General features: G+C 39.6%; 1 protein-coding gene across 1 annotated transcript in view; it reads right to left on the minus strand.

Moving 5' to 3' along the window:
- Positions 1-374: 374 nt before the first annotated feature.
- Positions 375-21,348, minus strand: part of SLC1A1 (solute carrier family 1 member 1) — a 70,405-nt gene continuing 49,431 nt past the window's right edge. Inside the window, exons 3-12 of the mRNA XM_060237382.1 lie at positions 20,427-20,519; positions 19,547-19,661; positions 18,286-18,328; positions 17,147-17,251; positions 16,613-16,797; positions 13,000-13,107; positions 11,035-11,157; positions 8,700-8,894; positions 5,130-5,264; positions 375-1,216 (exon numbers count right to left, since the gene is read on the minus strand). Coding sequence (XP_060093365.1) covers positions 970-1,216; positions 5,130-5,264; positions 8,700-8,894; positions 11,035-11,157; positions 13,000-13,107; positions 16,613-16,797; positions 17,147-17,251; positions 18,286-18,328; positions 19,547-19,661; positions 20,427-20,519 — 1,349 coding nt within the window. The 3' untranslated portion in view covers positions 375-969. The remainder of the gene's footprint in view (positions 1,217-5,129; positions 5,265-8,699; positions 8,895-11,034; positions 11,158-12,999; positions 13,108-16,612; positions 16,798-17,146; positions 17,252-18,285; positions 18,329-19,546; positions 19,662-20,426; positions 20,520-21,348) is intronic.

Raw genomic sequence — 21,348 nt, forward strand, 5'->3', positions numbered from 1 at the left:
TTCTGGGTACCAACATATAATTAATGTAAGTTCTTAAGAGGTAATTTCCATAAACACGTTTAAGCACACACACAAACTTTCAAAAAGTTAACACTTAGTGCAGGTCTACTCTTATTTTTTTCTTATTTGATACTTAATTAGCTACAGGAATAAACATTTGGCATAGGATCAATTTGTAGAGCAATGTCTGAGATGCAGTTACACTAAGGAAAGAAGAAGGGGGTTATTGATTTAAAAAAAATAATTCCATGCGCAAAACAGCAGCTTGGAAGATATGAAATACTGCATTTTCCTCCTAGAAACCAGGACATCCTTCCCGACATTATTCCAGTAAGCATGCTCATTGAAGCAGATATCCAGAAACCTCAGTAACATGAAACTTAAATTTTTTCTACAATCTGTCTTTTTCTGCCCACAGTGGTCAAACGCTGGGAAAACTATAATGGAAAAAGTCTGTGAAGTCTGTATCAAAAGAACACACTTAGATTGTTAAATTATCTTAATGTGTGATATCCTTCAGAGATCTTATGCAAATAGGGATGGATAAACTATATCTGTTACACTGTAGGACCTCTGTGATATGGATCTCCTGACACTATGGATTTGTCTGAGAGCACATCTGTGCTAATATATATGTTTTTCTGCATTGGGGTCCTGTAGAAATTTCCACGGCTTAAAGCATGTTGGCTGTTGCCTCACTAAAAAATGATGGGGAAGGAATAGCAGTCATATTCCCAGGTATAGAGAAATACAGAATACAGGTAACTTGCAAAATATGAGCAGAATGGCTGTGCCGTAGCAGATTTCAGGAGTGGGGTTAGTGAGAGAGAGAATGTGCCTCCCTCTGTGTGCCTGTGGGAATGCAGGCAGAGGAGAAAGTACAGCAGGTAAGAGGTCCAGCATATGGTGCAGCAGAGAGGCTTCTAGGTCCTAAAAATCCAGTGTTGCTCCTCTGTCAGTCTATCTGCTTCAGAACTGGGATGTCTGGGTGAATGATACGGTGTCAGATTTATCAATAGCGAAAGCACCATTCACATAGGATTTTTTGGTCTCTGCTTCATCAGATTCAAGCGTTGGGGCTTCCAAGGCAAAAGGATTTGCTATGTTGACTTCGGTGTTGATATCCATCTGCTCCAGTTCATTTTTGGAGAGCTTCTCCACAATTCCAGTTCCAAAGGCATCACCAAGAACATTCACCATTGTTCTGAATCGATCCCTACAGAAGAAACATGAGATCAGGCAGGGACGGCTGACTGGCTTCAGTTTATTTATATCAAAACAAACATTAGCACTTGATTTCACAGTCATAAATTTTTATGCAGTACTATGTCAGTATGTATGGTACAGTGAAAACCAAAGCAGAGTTACACCCAGGGCTTTTTTTAAAAAAAGAAAAAGCCCAGCAGGAACTCATTTGCATATTAGGACCCCCCTACCTAGCCGCCCTGAGCCTGCCTTTGGCGGGGGAGGGCGGGATATAAAAATAAATTTATTATTATTATTACCTCACCATTGTTTCAACAGGGATTATTTGTAGAAAAAGCCCAGCAGGAACTCATTTGCACTGATGCCAAGCTGGCTGGAACTGCGTTCCTGTGCATTCCTGCTAAAAAAAGCCCTGCGTATGTTCATTGATTTGAATTTAGAAGACTATAACCCTGCTTAAGATGATTCCCTTTATAATGAAAGGCAAAGTACTAGAACTGAAATTGATGGAGATTATATTCAAAGTCTGTTTTCTAAATTTGATTTTTAAAGTCTATATTTTCAACTTTAAAATTTGCACTTAAAAACTCAACATGAACTTAAAATTGTAAGTGAATTGGTTTTTAAAAAGTCTATCTCAGCCTTTGGAATTTGAGTGTGAGATCATACTTTGGTCTAAAGATAAGAATATTGACTAAATACTGGTTTCTGAAACCTAGTTACAAATCACCAATTTTAAAGTGTTAATTTAATCAGATTTGTATGCAAAATTACACTTTGGCTCTTTGTAATGCATCAAATCCTAGAATGTGGAGTGCCGCAGGGGGCAATCCTTTCCTCGATGCTATTTAATATCTATATCCACACCCCTGCCCAGGTGGTCTGAAGATATGGGCTGGGTTGTCACCAATATGCTGATACCCAGCTCTATCTTCTTATGGACGGCCACCCGGACTCTGCCCCTGAAGAACTGGGTGAGATATTGCAGGCTGTGGCTGGTTGGTTGCATCAGAGCTGGCTGAAACTGAATCCATTAAAGACAGAAGTCCTGTGTCTGGGTCAGGGGTGAGGAGTAGGATCAAGCTCCCACCCTTCGATGGCACCCAGTTGATGCCATCGACAGGTGTAAAGAGCCTATGGGTGTTCCTGGATGCCTCTTTATCTATGGAGGCACAGGTCACTGCCACTGCAAGGGCTGCCTTTTTCCATCTGAGGCAGGCCCAGCAGTTGGTCCCCTACCTTACCTCCCACAATCTAGTCACAGTGATTCATGCATCGGTTACCTCCAGATTAGACCATTGTAACTCTCTCAATGTGGGGCTTCCCTTGGTCCTGCTCTGGAAACTCCAGCGGGTGCAGAACGTAGCAACCCAGTTGTTGGCATCGAGGCCTATGTAGGCATGGATGCATCCTGTACTGCACGAACTGCACAGGCTACCTGTCGAGTACCGGATCTTATTCAAGGTGTTGGTCCTTACATTTAAGGCCCCCTACAGCCAGGGGACTGCATATCTTTGGGACCGTCTCTCCCCATATAATCCCCCTGAGTTCTGAGGTCTGCTGCTCATAGTCTCTGGTCCTAAGGATGCCTGGCTGGCTTCAATGAAGGCCAGGGCCTCTTCATTCCAGGCCCCTACCTGGTGGAATGAGCTTGTACTGGAGATCTGGGCCTCACAGGACTTATCAAGGTTTCACAGGGCCTGTAAGATGGACCTCTTCCGCCAGGCTTTTAATTAATCCAGCAGGCGTCCTTTGAAAGTCATCACTTCCCCCAGCATTTCACCATTATGGTGTTACGTTACGCTGTTAAGTCATCAGCCACATGCTGTTGGGTGGTTTTACTGCCTATGCCTGTAAGATTGTTTACTGTGCTGCTCCTGTTTTTGTAATGTTTGTTTTTATGATATTATTTTAACTCTGTTGTTTTACTGTTGTAAGTCGCTCAGAGCCCACTAGCGGGATAGGGCAGGATATAAATCCAAAAATTAAATTAAATTAAAAGAAGAACACAGTTCTGAAGTTCTTAGAAAGTGGAGTGAAAGTCATATTAGCTGAGAATTTAGTCTCAATTTGAATGTTTCTCAGCAAGCAGCTCTTCTTGTACAGACATGGAAATACGGACATTGTTTTCAGAAAATTTCCACTTTCTTCAGTATACAAAGATGTGAACTAATAAATTGTGCACCAGTCATTAAAATTAAGCACAGAGCTATGCAAACCAATGAAGTTCCCTTTCCTTCTAGCAATTTTTCTAGCCTTTAGGGTTGCCAACTCCAGCTTTGGAAATTCCTGGAGATTTGGAGGGGGGCACAAGTGGAGAGCAAAAGGGTGGAGAAGGGAGCTCAGTGGGTATGTGTTGCCATATAGTCTGCCCTGCAAATCTGCCATTTCATCTAAGGAAACTGATCTATGTAGACTGGAGACAAGTTGTAATTCTGTGATAACTCCAGACCTATTAACCTATGCTGTGGTATTCCACCCCCCCCCCCAAAAAAAATCCATTTCGGTATGGAAGGGCCTTCTCTTGTTCTTCCTCCTTCCCTTCAATCCAGGCTATCCCACCTGTTTCTGCTCATACTGAAGAGTTCACCACATATATATTTGAAAAGCCATGTGCATAACTTCTTAGGTTGTTATCTTCATGTGAGCCTTAAAACTGAATGGATCCCAATGCTGTTATATATTTGATCTGTCTTCTATATTCTTTCTCACATTATATGGCATTCATGCTTGCTTCAAAAGGCAAGAGAAGGGCTGAGATGGGCTCCTTATGGCCACACTGAAAATGACTTTTGTAAAAACCTTTATACTTTCAAATGTGCCTTCTGCTGGACTCCTGAAAACCCACAGGATGGGCTAATGAGTGGTCCACTGTAGATCTCAAGACTATATCTTGCATATTTCAACACAAATCAAAATATGTACAGTTGTGAATTCTGGTTAGAATCCTACCTACAATTTCTGCTAGGCTTCCCAGTCCCCTCGTTCCAGAGCGGAGACTCCCGGTTTTCCAGGCTCCACCCCACCCCCAGCTGACTGGTGGGGGAGGTCCTGCCCACACAGTCACCATGTGCTTTCAAATCTTAGCAGGTTTAGAAGCCTGCAAACACCTTGCATTTTAAAATGTGTGTGTGTCTTTAAATTTGAGCAGGAAGTGAAAGCTGCATGGGGGGGGGCAGCAGCAGAGCCATGTGTGTATGAGAGAGAGTGAGAGCGCAGTCCCTCTGCTTAAGAACGTAAGAGAAGCCATATTGGTTCAGGCCAATGGCCCATCCATTCCAACACTCTGTGTCACACAGAGGCCAAAAAAACTCCTCCAAGAGCCATCAGGAGGTTCACAAGTGGGGCTAGAAGCCTTTCCACTTTGCCCCCCCAACCCACCAAGCACAATGCTTGCTTTACTTTTGTTTCAGACATCTTTGTATAAGAAACAGTGCCAGTAAGAATGAGTGTGTGTGTGTGTGTGTGTGTGTGTGTGTGTGTGAGAGAGAGAGCACAGTCTCTGGGCTTGTTTTGGATTCATTTTAGATGTCTTTTTTATAGTAACCTGTTTATGGGATGGAGAAAAACTCCACCTCTTTTCCTTTTAATTTGCCTGTGTTAGTCTGAAGAAGTTGGTTGGAAATATAGCAGCTCCTGTGTGTAGAACCCCAGTAAGATCACAAAAGTGTGTGCTTGCAAACTCTGTTTATTTTGGCTGTTTGATAGTGTGTGTTCTCTTTCATTTACTGGGATTGCAGCTCCTGGGGGATAAGGAAATGAAGATTATTCAGGGGAATTGCAGTGCTGTATTTTTTATTTATTTCAGGGAATGGAAAAGTCTCCTGGCTCCACCCTCAAAGTCCCTAGGTATTTTCTGATTTGGACATGGCAACTCTAATTTCTGCAGGTGGTAGTACTCCCATTCAAGATTAACAACTTACAAAAGCCAGTCCACGGCTATGATGAGGGTAACATCTTCAGCAGGAAGGCCAACTGCACTCAGGACAATCACCATGGTAACTAGTCCAGCCTGGGGCACTCCTGCAGCTCCAACGCTGGCTGCTGTAGCTGTTACACTACATCCAAAACAAGACATTACATATGTTTCTACTTCCATTTATGGAAATACTTCCTGAAGTTTTAAAAGAAAGTTGTTTAAATATGTCTTTGGTTGTTCCAAGTTATATATTTCAGTGGAAACTCCACATACACAGTATTTCAAAGCTCAAAAACTCAGCATCTTTCCAAGGGATATATTAGTTCTCTGTTTAAAAACTGTATTAATGATTTGTTTTGCAACATAAAATTATGTTAAGGCAAAACTTATCTGGAAGACAAAAATTAGGAAATCTAGAAACTGGAGTATATTTCAGTGGTGAAAGGTAAAATTCATGCCAAGGCGTGGAGCTCTGTTGGTTTTTTTTTTTTTTATGTGTACAAGATTCAACTGGAAATCAGCACTGTATTTTCTACTGTAAAGAAACACATTTTTCTGCACATCTGCTGTAATGTTGTTATGCTGCTACAAAAACATACAAACTGCTTCTATTTATTACATTTAAATTTGCCTTTCCTTCAAGGAGTTCACAGCAGCTCTGTGGTTTTTATTTAGAAGTTTTATTCTTTCAGCAATCATATGCAGTAGCTTAGACTGAGAAAGTGTCTTGCCCAAGCTCCTCCAAGGAGCTTCAAGGCTGAGTCAGTATTTGCACACAGGTCTCCTTTTTCCCAGTATGACACTCAACCACTATACCGCATTAGTTCACTCTATTTAAAAAAAAATAATGCTGGGAATTATATGTTAAGGATGCTGAGCTTTTTGGTGGCATACAGAGATACTGGAATGATGTTTTAAATTACCCACTCTCCAAAGAGCTCAGAGCAACCCAAATGGTTCTTCCCTCTTTCACTTTATTCTCACAACAACTTTATCAACTGGTTTATAAACGAAGACCATAGATGTATATCCCGCCCTTCTCTCTGAATCAGAGTCTCAGAGAATCAGTCTCAAGTAGTCCCCTGTGCAAGCACCAAGTCATCACTGACTGATGAGGTGACATCACACCATGATGTTTTCTTTTACACGGTGGTTTGCTATTGCCTTCCCCAGTCATCTACACTTTAGCCCCAGCAAGCGAGGTACGCATTTTACCGACCTTGGAAGAATGGAAGGTTGAGTCAACCTTGAGCCAGCTACCTGAACCCAGCTTCTGTTGGGATTGGACTTAGGTGGCGAGCAGAGCTTGGACTGCAATACTGCAGCTTAGAGAGAATTATTAGTCCCAAATCCTTCTGTTCAACTAGAGGAAGGTTTCCATGTGATCCAACCCACTATCTTTATTTATGGTCTTTATGGTCTATTTATCTTTATGGTCTTTTCCTGCGCGTTTTTAAATTGCTGAAGGTGGGTTTTGTACCTCAAGCTCAATTTTTTGCAAAAATTTTTTATGCTAAAGCTAATAAATTGCAAATTAGCGTAGTGTGCTTCCATTTTACATTTTTCCAAATTATTTAACGAAAGTGTATATTCTATAATACTTTCTATGTCATATTGTGTTGGGGTAGGCCTGGAAAAAGCCATGTTCAAATCCTTGTTTGCCACAAAACTGACTTGGAAGCAGACTATGTTGATTTGTTTGATTTATCAGCCACAGCAAAATATTTTCTTGTAAAAAACTGAACATGTGATACAAAACCCATATTCAGTGATTAAAAAATGCACAGAAAAAGACCAAAAACAAAGTGGGTTGGATTGCATGGAAACCTTCCTCTAGTTGAACAGAAGGATTTTCAGCAATTTCTTCTTCCTTCCTAATGCCATTTCTGGAGGAGGGGGGGGGGACCTCAGAAACAGCATTTTGGGCTGCAGAAGAAGGGAAAGGGCAAGGAAGTCCTACTCCACTGATAGAAATCCCTTCCAGCAATGGAGATTTATCATGAGATCCAAGCCAGTGTGAAAACTCAGGCTACTGTTAAAACATGACAAGGCAACAATAATGCTATATTTTATTTATTTAGAATATTTATATACCTGCCTCTCAAGACTCAAAATGGGCCACATCAATAAAAAACCTGATAAATAAATATTAAAAACCAAGCTATAAATTCCTTATCCTACAGCAAAATTCTTCTACCATGCCAATAAAGGTTTTGTGATGTGATGTGATGTGAATTCCTTATGCCTCCTAGACCAGACCCTAGAATCAGAGGAGCACAAAGTTGGTCCTCAGGTTGCCAACATGCTAGGCTAAAAATGCCTGTCCATTTAATATATATATAAAGGCTTAGTGTGTGGTCATGCCAGTGGAAACTTTCTTGCCATGGAGGTAAATAAAATCCCTTTAAATTTCTGTTAAAGGGAGAGGATATTCTTTTTCTGCCAGCTAGTTAGCAAATCTACCTGTCCTATGTAAGTATCAGATTAAAATAGATTGCTGTGGTGGTCTGTTAGAAGACTTTACAGTTAAATATGACAAGACACCCTCTTCCCACAGAATATGATTACAACCTGCAATGTATAATCCACAGAAAGGCACAACAAAAGTTCAGGGATTATCAAACCATGTACACAACTGGTTACAAAGCCAACGGCTGCCTGCTGAGCAAGCCTGCTTGGTGGTGGCGTGTGAGGACAAGTCGAGGTTTTTGCCTGATTAAATCAGAAACTTCTGATCCTGAAAAAACAACTCGTCACCAATGCTCAGACAAGTGAAAATAGTACCTCTTCCCTGAGTGATGTGCAAAACACCATGACAGTTAACATGAGCACCTTCTTCTGCTAATCTGTGTGTCTATGCACATTTAAAAACATAAATAGGTCATCCGTCTTCTTTCATTTTCCTTATCCACCCCTCTTCTATCTGAGGCACTGCCTATAACACAAGAAAGCTAATGCAAAAGGCATTTCCTTGCAATGTAAACAGCTTGGAGCTTACTTATCCAGGTCAGTGACTTCTATCCTCCCAAATATGGTGTCCCCAACAGAACACTTGTACTGCTTGCGTGGCTGAACCAGACTTTTTATTACAGTTTTATGGCACTGTGAACAGCAACATAATGAAGGACTTTCGGAGGAACCGGGCCCATGGGTTTGCAAGTCCATACAAATCCACAGGCCCCAATCACTACCAGAATGTTCAATTGTCACCTACCTAAATAGCCCCTTCTTTGTGGGATTCCAACTGTCTGGAGGAATAAAGTCCTCTCCCTTTAATAGAAGCTTAATGGGTTACGATCTACCAGGTGATGTTATTTAATTCCATGCCATGCAACGTTTCAACTGCCAATTTCTATATATTAAGCCTCACATGAAAGGGCCAGGAGTCCAGAACATTTTTCTCCAGGTCTGCTGGCAAACTGAGTTCACTGGGCATGCACTCATTTATTAAATTGGATTCTATTTTCAGTAAGACTTCTAGATTTTGCAATTGACCCATTAAGCATCAGATGACAAAAATCAACATTTCATTAGTTAAAAATAAAAGTGAAACATGCATTAGTGCAATTCTTACCTAACAGTAACTATTTTGCCAATATCTAGTTCTAAGTCATTAAGCTGTGCAATAAAAATAGCTGCTACAGCTTCATATAGTGCAGTACCATCCATGTTGATTGTAGCCCCAACTGGTAAAACAAATCGGGTAATTCTCTTGTCAACATGGTTTTTTTCTTCTGCACAGCGAAAAGTGACAGGTAAAGTTGCTGAACTGGAATGCACATGTGGACAAAAGAGAGGAACAGGCTTAAGAAAATACCGCTAACCTTCCAATGCATAGGTTTGTTTTGTTCACTACCAGGAAACAATTAATTACAGTCTAGAGTTACACCCAGGGACTTCTTAATCATATATTGAAATCAGTTTGGGGAAATACTTTATTTAGCAGTCCAAGAAAGGGATTCTAAAATTGGAAAAAGATCTCTTATTGGGATTCCGCTTATGGAGGTTACGTGCTTTAACACCACTAGGCTTCACTACTCAATTTGGCTTCTACTAACTTGTTACCAAATGCACTGTCCAAAATTCCTCTATAACTTTATTAACATATGTTTTTTTCACCTGTTGTTTCAGCCTTACAGTGTGTGTTTTGAACAGCATTGGTAGTAGAGTACTAACAAACTGCTGGTTTTTGTATTTCAATGGGAGAAGCTCAGTTCCTGCTTATTCATCTCAGTAGTCTCTGGAGCAGGAGTGGCCAAACTGTGGCTTGGGAGCAACATGTGGCTCTTTCACACACATTGTGTGTTTCTTGAAGTTCCACTTCCCTGTTGGCTGACTTGGAGAAGGCATTTCTTTCTTTAAATCACTTCTCCAAGCCAAGTCACCTGGTTCATACTGTTCATTTCTTCCAACGGGCTTCATCTGTCCTGGACAATCTGATCCTTGTAGTGTGTTCCTCAGCCCCTTCTGCTGGTGTCCATAATTACCATCAGGTAAGGAGGCTGGAGGAAATTGCCTGGAACTGCCCATTCTGCCTTTAGCATGTAATAAAGAATTCAGGGAATGAACAAACTGAGGACCCTTCAGATGGTCTCTTAAAACCTCTAGTATCTAAAACGATGATATAGGTTTTTTTGTTGTATCCAATTGATAGTTAAGAGAAAGAAAATGGCCATTTTTTAAATCCCTGGAAATGTTCCATCTGGAGAGACCTAGAAGAATTTCCCTTAAAAAGGTCTAGGAGAATGTTCTGACCATTCCCTTTATCAGAGCTTGTTGCCATGGATCCTATGGATGAAAGGAGCTCCTCCATTCCTGAACCGAAGCCTGACATGGGTTGTGTGGGAGAAAGGGAGCATCTCTTTTTATTAGCTCTTTAAAAGTTCTGAAGTCACTGGTGCTGGCATTCTTATGAGAGAGATCAGCCACAGGCATCACTTGGTCAGGTACTCCTAGCCACGGAAAGGCTAACATGATTCCTGTTGAATATGCATAGAGTTGGGGGAGGTCCTGACAAGACTAAGGCCTGCATCCTCCAATCTGCAGTCGAGAAGGTTGAAAAAAATATGGGGAAAACCTGAGCGGCCATCCTATTGGAATTTTCCTGAACTGTTGAGCACTAGGAAAGGTCTCAGAGAGGCTTGAAGGGAAACTGCTCTGCCGTATTGCTGCCCCTGTTTGGATCGACTCCTTGTGCATGATGGAGGTCCTTATCCCACTGCCCCTATGTATCTTGGGAGGGGTGCTGTCTCACCAGCTCCAATTCTCTTATTCCCTGTAGGCCTGGAAGCCTTTGCATCTGTATGGGACAGGCCAGTTGCTGAGCTTTCATCATGGTTTTCTGGACTCAGTAGAGCTCTGCTGGGATTTTCCAGCACAGTTGGGGGCCAACTGCAGAATGAGCTATGCCACTGCAGATGGCAGTCTCCAATGCCTGAAATCTCAGATGGGAGAGGCCTGTTTCAACTGCCTTTCTGTTCTTTCTAAAACTGGAAATGGTGCCCTTCTACAAGGCCTTTCCATCTTCCATACCAACAAGGGAAGTGGACCTGGTAAATCTCTTGTGGGCTTTTCCTATGCAGTCAGCTGCTGGCTGTGGAACCACTTGAAACTTGGGGTCTTCCAGCACTGATGGAGGCTTGTGCTGCTATAGAGGTATCTGCCGTTGACCAGTCTATGGTGCCTGGAACCTCAGGAAGAAGAGGCTTGTCTTAATGGTCTCTTTCTTCTTTTTTTAAAGACCATACCAATAAGGCCTCCAACAAAGTGGAACTGGAGGGTCAGCCTCACTGTGAGCCAATATAGTCTACATAAATTTGCATAGCCTTGCCTGGAATGAGAGGAGGCACGACCTCACCAGTTTGGATGACTTCACCCCACTGAAGGAGAAGAACTTTTATTACTCTTACCTGGAGGAGATCATGAGTGCTGTCAAAAGTGCTTGAGCCATCCCCATGGCAAATCGATAAGGATTCTTCCGGACTATTATTAAGTATATTAGTGGTAGAATTACAACAGAATGGATTGCAAGTCTGAAAAAGGAACAAATATTAGACAATATCTTTCAATCTAGTTAAAAGGTTTTCATGGATTTCAGAATACACAGACAGATTACAGAACAAAGTATTCTAGAATTAGTGGCAAGTATTCAGCCTTGTCATTCTGATGACTTAACGAAGCAGAAGGAAAAAGGTTTAGCTTGCTACCCCACCCTTTACTTGGAGTCTCAGAGCGGCTTCCAATCTCCTTTCTCTTCCCCTCCCCACAGCAGACACCTTATGAGATAGTTGAGGCTGAGAGAGCTTTCAAGAACTGTTCTTGAGAGAACAGCTCTGAGAGGACTGTGGCTGATCCAAGGTCATGCAGCAGTTGCATGTGGAGGAGTGGGAAATCAAACCTGATTCTCCAGATTAGAGTCCACTGCTCTTAACTACTACCCAGACTTGGTCCTCAATGGCACTTGAGCCATTAACAAAGGGGAGAAAGAGATTGCTGTTGATTCCACTTCTTATTCCACACTCCCTTTTTGGCATCAAAGCTGTTCCTGAGGGTCTAGCAAATCTGTGTGTGCGTGTTGTACACACACACAAAGCCATGGGTGTCATAATGCTAAAATACATGACGTCACCACAGAGATCTATTTGTCTGCAGAAGACAAACTGAGCACTTATGTATTCAGTTTAAGGCTAACTGAAACTAACTGTAGCCTGGATTCAGTTTTGGTAATTGAAACTGGGGTACCTTCGCTATTATTAGCATTTTAACGAGAAAAAAAGATGGCGGGTTTAAGAGATGTGTCATTTTTCTTTTAAAATAGCTCATTCTCTTCATATGAAGCTATAATAAAGGTTACAAACATACTTGGTGCAAATTTCAATGTAATCTCAGATATTAGACCCCTGTAAGGAGATATGAGATTTTAACAGTTGAGCAGAGAGAGCCCTTTGAAAAACAGACTGTCTTGGGAGATTAAAAACTATTTATCCATTCTCCACAAAATAGTGTTTATTGAGCTTTTTTGGCTACAAGAGTGTCAAATAAATGTGCCATGAAGAGTTAAATCATTGCTTGCGCTGAAAACTTAGGATGGTAGTTTCATACTTATCTCCTACGTTTTTCCTGGGTACTCCTCAGTTCCCACCCGTTAGACTCTATGGCAACTCACCAGTTGTTTAGTCTACTGTCGCAGAAGTAATTTTGCATCTAACGTGGTATCCTTGAGTGGTTTTGTTCTCTACTCAAAGAAAGCTTGGGAAAATATGCTCATGTATCTTTCTATCTGGAGAGAGGGGGGTGATTGCTTAGAATTTTACCCTATATACTGGAGGAAGATCTGGGACACCCCAGATCTGACTTGGACAAGATGTCTGTACCTATTACTCTGGATCTTTTAATAAAAGGAACTTTATAAAGAACAAAAGACTTTATTTGAAAGCACCAGGGTGGGGGTGGAATTTGACAAAGAGAAGGACTAGCAAATATGTACAAACTCATCTTTTATATCACCCAAGTACAAGCACTATTTTCTAAAATTTATTTCCATTTATACCCTCACCAGTATGGACTCAGTCTCCTCTCCTCCTTCCTATCCTTGCAACCTTGTGAGATAAGTTAGGTTGAGACTGGCCAAAGGTCACTCAGCAAGATTTCATGGCACAAGTGGGGATTCAAACCTGGGTTTCCCAGATACTAGTCTGACACTTTTAACCTCTCACCATTTCTACTATATTTTGAATGATTTTGAAACATAATGAAATTAGAAACTTTATAAAATTAATATTTTTATATTTCAGTATGAAAAAACCAATAAACTGTTTATAAATTAAAAATGAAAAGTAATCATTGCATATTTTTGTCAGTTGTCAGGAACGTACCCACTTAATACAGTAGCCATGTATAGTCCCAGCTTGCGGAAGATCTCCCAGTCTTCAACTTGTATTATCTTTCCAGCAATCAAAAATAAAATACCCAGTGGCATATACCTATAATACATAAACCACCATAAGTTGTAATTCTTTGATAATGATGAAGTGACATTTCATTTACCTATAATAAAATATTCTTAATAACGTATTTTCACCACCTTTTATGAGGTGAATAACGAAAGATGGAAATAAATTTGCATTCAGGTTTCTGAAGTTATTTTCTTCTACAAGACACTACTTCAGAATCTGTTTATTTTTGATTAGTGTTTTGTATCAAAAAGTTACATATAGTCATGGCTTTTTCTCTGGAAAAAGAGGTGCCAGAACTCTCAAGCGGAAAATGAAGGAGAAACACAGAGGTGCCCCTCATAAATATTTAAATCTTTTTTGAGAATTTTGTTTCTGGGAAGAGGCTCCAGAACTCTGTTCCACCACATTTCCCAAGAAAAAAAGCTCTGCATATAATGACATTTAAATAAAGACTGAACAACTGCGAAAGTAGAGCCAACAGTTATTTAGTTTGGATTCCTTGAAGGACTGAATGAAATTATCTAACAAGAATATTTTTTTAAAAAAAAGGGATTTCCAGTTTTGGCACAATGTGAGGGGGGGGGAATTGTGGAGCTTGCTCTTGTGACCCCCCCAAATTGCACAGATTGAGGGGTCCGGATATCCAGATTCCAAAGAAGACCCCAAAAGAGGGGTTTCCGAAGCAATGGGGTATGACAAAATCCAGGGATTTTAGCAGTAGCTGAAGCCTGCGGTTTGTCTGCCCTGAAGCTTCACTGCTGCAATTGCCATCTTGAAATGGCACCAAGTCGGGATTGCCAGATACTAAAACAAGCTTGACTGTTCAGAAAGAGGGAAGAGGGGGACTTGGGATTCCCCCCCATAGAAGATTGGCTTTCAAATGCAAAAAGAATCAACTTTTAATAACTGTCATTACTTTAAACAGAAGAAATCAGATTGATTATATATACATTGAACTGATTTGGTTTAAAATTAAACAAGCAGGAACTGGTTGTTTAATACAATACAATAAAAGGCTGAATGTGATAGTATATGTGAAAAATTTATTTTGACTTAAGGGTTATTATGATTGATCTTAAAGGTGAACCTTGATGGTGTTGTTAAAAATAGGGATCTTCGATGATTTATTTTTAATAAGATGGTAAAGCATTAAGAGCAATATTGTGAAGGTAAAATTATTTTTGGATATAAGTGCTGGTTGGAGAAAATAACACAACCACAAATGACCATGGGAACTTAAAATTTTGCTTTGGATATGGATACTTAATAGTTTATATTCTTGATGAATCTGAAAACTTTGAAAGTCAAATTTATAATCTGAAAATTATAACTCATAATTTGAAGTATTATTGGGTTTAAATTTTCAAATTGATGTTAGGTAAGGAAGTCTATATGTAGATGTTTGAACTATGTTATAAATTTTTAAGATTAGCAATTAGTAAAAGGTTATTAGTAATTTGAGATTGTGATCTTAACATATGTAAGCATGTGGATGACTGTGAGAGCAATTTATTTATTTATTACTTTACATTTATATCCCGCCCTCTCCGCAAGCGGACTCAGGGCGGCTTACAATTAAGTGTAAGAAGCATTAAGCATTAGGTGGGCGAGGCAGTTGGCCCCCTTCCTGGAGCGCGGCGAGCTGGCAACAGTGATCCATGCAACGGTCACCTTGAGGTTAGACTACTGTAATGCCCTCTACATGGGGCTGCCCCTGTACCGAACTCGGAAACTGCAGCCAGTGCAGAATACAGCAGCCAGACAGTTAATGGGACTACCACAGTGGGAACATGTATGGCCTAGGCTGCAGGCACTGTACTGGCTGCCAACTGTGTACCGAGTTCGCTACAAGGTGCTGGTTATTACCTTTAAAGCCCTATATGGCCGAGGACCTGCCTACCTTAGGGACCATCTCTCTCCATATGTTCCCCAGAGAGCACTGAGATCTAGTTCACAAAACATTCTGAAAATCCCTGGTCCAAAGGAGGCCAAGTTAAAAACAACAAGGGAGCAGGTCTTTTCGATAATGGCTCCCCAATGGTGGAATCAGCTGCCAGAGGAGGTGCAGGCCCTACGGAATCTTAATCAGTTCCGTAGGGCGAGTAAAATCGCCCTCTTCCAACTTGCCTTTTAGGGTGGAACCTTGGCAATAATATCAAGCCATCTTTATATATGTACTGAAATTGTAGCACCATTAAGGTATACTGGTTTTAAGATTACTTATTTAACTTAAATTAATTTAATTTATGAATTGTATTTTAACTGTTATTATTCTGATTTTATTGTTATATCATGGCTTGTACCATGTCTTGTAAGCTGCCCTGAGCCTGCCTCAGTGGGAAGGGCGGCATATAAATAAAAATTTATTATTATTATATTATTATTATTAAGTCTGGAGCTGTACCTTTGTTGCTAAAAGACGTTTGTATTAGAAAACTATTATAAACGGGTTTTAGATGTTAAAAGTATATATTCTTTTAGACTAATGACCAGAATTTCTTTGTTAAGAAGATGATGGGGATGTAAGAAGTTGATAATGAAAAATGAGATGTGAGATATGGAAACTTGGTAATGGAAAATGATGAAGCTGAGATCTGGAAATTGTGTTTAAGTATTTTAGAAGACTACAGGACTTTATATTATTAATATAAGGATTTAGTATGCCAATAGAAGATTAGGATAGTAATTTTCCAATGTTTAAATACTTGCAGATATTGTAAAGCAATTTTATTTCTTTTTGCTTTTCTCTGCACTGTTTTTCTTTAGTATGTAATGATAAAGCTATTATTTTAAGTAGAAAAATTATCTTGTAAACTGTATTTTCCCCCTTTCCTCATGTCCTTCTTTTCCTTATAAACTAATACAAACTTTGATTACAAATACACACACACACACATATTTAAAGAATTACTGATTCTGGATTCGTAAGGACCGATTTATCAGCAATAGACTTTTGAGCCTGCTTTGATATAGTCAGCCTGACACTGATCAGAATACAAACCATTTTTTGGCAAACAGTTTCAAAACACAACTTATGCTGAAGCATAATTTTGGCATGAGTAGTCAAATATATAAATATTAAACATAAAGTCTTCCCAGACATATCCAACTTCAGGGCTTGTTTTGTAGCAGGAACTCCTTTGCATAATAGGCTACACATCCCTGATATAGCCAATCCTCCTGGAGCTTACAATAGGCCCTGTACGAAGAGCCCTGTAAGCTCTTGGAGGACTGGCTACATCAGGGATGTGTGGCCTAATATACAAAGGAGTTCCTGCTACAAAAAAAAGCCCTGAAGTTGGGTATGTCTGGGAAGACTTTATGTCCTACTTTTATTACAGCTAAAAAAATGTTCCACAGAGACAGGGAAGAACTTCCCATCCAAAGATTTCAAACCTTAGAAAGCATAAGGAAAAGACCATTGATCATTTTGCCTTACAAAAGTAGCTTTCTCTAGGATTTATGAAAGCAAATAATGTTTTGCTGAAGGCAATAACAAAATCTTCAAAGGAAAGCATAACATCCTACTTACCACATGATTATCTGAACTATTCTCATTGTGGCCTCATTCAGTGCATTGAAAAAGTCCACCAGCACCTGTCCCTTTTCTCCCATTTCCCCAATGACAACTCCAAAGACAATACAAAAGACTATCAAGCCAAGCACATTGATGCCATCTGAGTACATTCCAACTACTTTGTATTCCTTTGTGTTGTTCTGCAGATTGACAGTGGAGGAAAAATGTTACTAAGCAGCAATAATACATCTTGTTGGGGAAAAAAGTTAAAAAGCTTTATTCTTGTTTGGGGAACAATGGAATCTTAGATTAATTTGGAGGTCATAGTTTGTTATGCTCTTATTTACATAGTACTTCTGATGTACATAAATGGTATATGAAGCATCTAAAACGTAATTAAGAAACTGAGAAGGAATTATATTCAACAACTTGATCTTATAAATTGGTTCCACTTTTTTATGATTAATGACTACATTTTTAACCAAAATCTCTAGAGATTTTATTTCTTCCTATGCCATATTGAGCGTAACACAATAGTGGTAACCATACCTCTGAAGCTTCTGTTGGCATTACAGTTGTAACAGGATTTTCTGTAGGAATAGTGCCATTTTTGTCTGTATTTGTAAGGATTAGCTCTTCACGTTTGGTTTTATACTGAAAAGTAAGAAAATATGTATCCAATATATGATATATAATTCAATATATTATATACACAATATACAATATATTGAAATATAAGGAAAAAGTGATCCGAAAAGGAAAGATTACATTTCCAAATCATTTTTTAGAATGCAAAATGAGGTCAGAAATTTTATGCATACTACTCATGGTTGCAACATGCTAGAAACAGTGGACAAAATAATTGGTAATCTAGTACTTTAAAAATCATAACAGAACATGATAATAAATAGTTAAGACTGCAATCCTAAGGACACTTTTTTGAAAATAAGCCCCACTGAATAAAATGGGACTTCTCAGCACATATTCTTAGGAATGCACCCTAATAGTCTCTCTTCTGTCATAGCAACACTAATGCTCTTCTTTACAGATGGATAAAACTATCTTTAGCTAGTTTAGAAAATTTGCTGTTTGATAACAGACTGGACCTTGGTTTCAGTTGGAAAAGCACTGTTAGTACTATGGAGCCATTAACTTCTGTATTACTTGCCTTTGTTATTCTCCTTAATTCTTTCTCTCTCTGTCAAAATTCAGGTAACCATTATTCTAGTGCTTACAACTAATTATGGAGACTGCAAAGAATTCTTTCTATGTCTTGCCTTCTTGTCTGCTAAACAGATAAGGCTTCATGGGTTCTAATTCAGTGTTGATGCAGATGTATCCAAAATACTTTTCTGTGCAACTAGAAAAAGGCAGCTGTTGGCTAGGGCCTTTAGCTTTCTATTTTAATGTCATATCTGAATGTATGATTAGATGTTTTGGTTCTGAATGTTTTCTGAAACAACTGCTATTGGAAAGAGAAGCTGATTATCTGAGTATGTGCTCAGCTATGGACACCTCTTAGTAAAGTTACAAGATTTTATTTTTATTAGTATATCAATTGATTCCACAGTATCCTTATCCAAAATATTATTTCACATCCTCTAGCATACAAATCACATATTACTGTTTTCTAGATATGCAGAAATAATCCTATAACAAGTGTTTATAATTACTCAAAGTGAACCTACCTGTTGAAAACAGGCCTGCACAAGATTTTCTGGGAACATATTCCTGCAAATGGATTTAAAGATATCACAATGTTAACAATGCAAAGCATAGTCAGAAAACACTTCAGCATGTTGGAAATTACTAGTCTTGACAAATTTCTCTGAATACATTCTGCTTTTTAAAATCTGCAAAACACCAAGATCTACAGTGTAATCCAAAGCACAGTTACACCCTTCTAAGTCAATTGAAGTCAGTGGGCTCAGAAAAGTGGAACTCTGTTTAGGATTGCACTGTAAAGAACTCATCTGGCTATACATACTTAAGGTGGAATTCCTATGAACTGTTTTTTATCAATTTGACATTTCAGCTGATGGGCTCAGATCACGAGGAAAGGCAGACTATAAATGCCTTAAACAAACAAACGAACAAACAAACAAGCCCATTATTTCCAGTGGGTTGGATCCAGTGACTCCATGAAAAGAACTGGTGGAGTGGACCTTTCCTCATTTTCCCCTTCCTCAAGTAGCCTGCAGGCTGTCCTGAAATCCTCCCTGAAGAGCCTTGCAAGCAGAATGCTGCCACAGGACAAGGTGATGCTGTGATGTCAGTGTATCAGGTAAAATCAATTCTTTCTCCCTCTTACATTTGGGGGTTGTGTCAGCAGAAGAGGAAGAAAGGGGTCAACTTACTCAGTTCCCTATTCTTATTGCAGCACTCCATGCATTTTGCTTGTGCAGCTCTCCAGATTCTCAGAAAAGAGTTCTGAGACAGAGAATAGGCTGAATGGGGAACTGCCAGCCAGGAACTCTTCTAGATCCAATCTGCATGTTTCTTTCTCTCACTCAGGTGGGGCATACAGCATATCCATCCATCCGCATGCGCGCACACACACACAATTTTTGTTGTATTGTTGTAGGGTGAAACTGCTTTGCCAAACAGTGTGTTGAAAATCCAGAGCTTTGCAACATTTTTTTCTTCTGTGTTTTAATGACAACATTTTTTTGCAAGACCAAGCAAAAAGTAAAGCTAACTTCCTTTCTGGAAAACAATGAGGATGTCATACAAACAAAGAAAGCTAATACACTGCAGCTGTTGTCCTGTGTATTTTCTCAATGAACATCTATTTTACCATTATGCAGTATGTATATATTCAAAAAGTTCTAGAGCACAGTGCTTTTGATCTGCTGAAGACTTAAGCATTGGTACATAGTGTTAAATTGGGACAACTAAAATTCATTGTGTAATCTTTTTTAGCATCAAAACAGAACTTCAAAGACACACCTAATCAAGTCTAACATGGCATCCACCGTAGATACATCAGGTGTGCTGCCCACTCTATCAATTTCTTCAGCATTCTGGGACACTCCTGGTTTGATGGTCACAACCAGTACGATCCCTGCAATTGAGGAAAAAAAAACCCCTCTATTCTGAAACAGTAGGTTTCTATTGCAGGAAAAAAAATCCTCTATTCTGGAAGTCTTGCAGAATGCCCCACTGTTGGTGTCTGATGTATGAGAAATGCCAGGCCAGGTACACACCTTCCCTAGAATGAGAGTCTGACTCTTCCAGAGTTGGTGGCTATTCATTATTATTCTCTGACCTGAAATGATATAGCCTGCTTGGGAAATGGTGGCACCTAGTGCTCGTCAGGACTGCCAATATTTAAGGTGTGAGCATAAGACATATTAAATGTTGTGGCTGTCCAAAGTAGACAGGCTGTTGAGCTGCCCTTGCAATGCCCAGTTCCCCAAAACACATACCTTTCCATTCAGAATATTATTTTACCACACTACTTCAGAAAAACAGGTTACTCCTTAAAAATAAAACCTTTGCTATACTTTGCATATTATAATATTAATGACAACTGGTCCAATTCCGTTCCCACATAAGCTAATATTCTTATAAATGCCAGTGGAAGAAACAGCAGACATTATTATTCCCTTTATGTAATCTCATAGAGAGACATTTGGTTGTGCAACAAAAGAAATCTCTTATGTATATGAAATTGTACACGGGGGAATGAAACATGAAACAGGACAACTGCCCATGCACATGCCCCTCTGGGTACAATATGAAGTGACATGACAGTTTGTACTTATTTTCCAAGAATCTGGATTTGGTGGCAGTTAAGGATTATAAACATGACAGGATTGCATGTTACCTAGGATGACAGCTATAACTGTTGTGACGAAGTAGTATACAACCGCTCGCAAGCCAATCTTTCCAGAAACACTAGAATCCAAAGCAGCAACACCTATGGAGATGACCAAAATGAAAGGGGGGGGGGAAGTCAGAAATGAGAACATTTATAAACAAATTCAGTATATCCTTCATATTTACACGATGAGAACTGTGCTTTCTGGACCCCACATGAAGGTCTATCTTGCACTGCATTTCTATTTCTAATAGCCACCAGACAGGAGCCTCAAGAATCCCCAAGCAGGATGTGAAAGTGATGGCTTTCAGCTGCTGCCCACTGTCAGCATCTGATAATGACAGATGCATTGTTTCTGAACACGGAGGTTCCCTTTAATTACACTTGCTAATGGCAAGCATTCCATACCCAAAGAGCATGCCATGGTCTAGTGGTTAGAATGGTGGACTTGGATCCAGGACACCTAGGTTCAAATTCCCACTCTGCCACAGAACCTTGCTTGGGAGTCACTTTCATACTAATCTACCTCAGAAGGTTGCTGTTGTGAGGATAAAATGGAGGTGAGGAGAATGATGTAATGTATTTTGGATCCTCACTAGAGAGAAAGACAGCATATAAACAAAGTTAATAAAGTATCATTATTCCTAATAGCAAAATCCTGCTCCTTGTGTTGAAGACACAACAGGTCAAGGCACAAAGGTCACAGAGGGTCCTGAACATCCTTGATCACCATATTGAGGAAAAACTGGGGGAAAAGAATCTTGCTCTTTCTTGGTCTCTATCTTGCTATAGCAATCGAAATATTAACACAAAGGTGAGCGACACAGTAACGACCAGTAATCCAAAAGAACTGTGCACCAATATTGTACAAAAATCCAAAATATTATATTATTACAGACTAATTTACACTACAATTCTATATATTCAA

Source organism: Heteronotia binoei, chromosome 4, assembly GCF_032191835.1.
Source record: "Heteronotia binoei isolate CCM8104 ecotype False Entrance Well chromosome 4, APGP_CSIRO_Hbin_v1, whole genome shotgun sequence".
In the NCBI taxonomy this organism is placed as follows: Eukaryota; Metazoa; Chordata; class Lepidosauria; order Squamata; family Gekkonidae; genus Heteronotia; species Heteronotia binoei.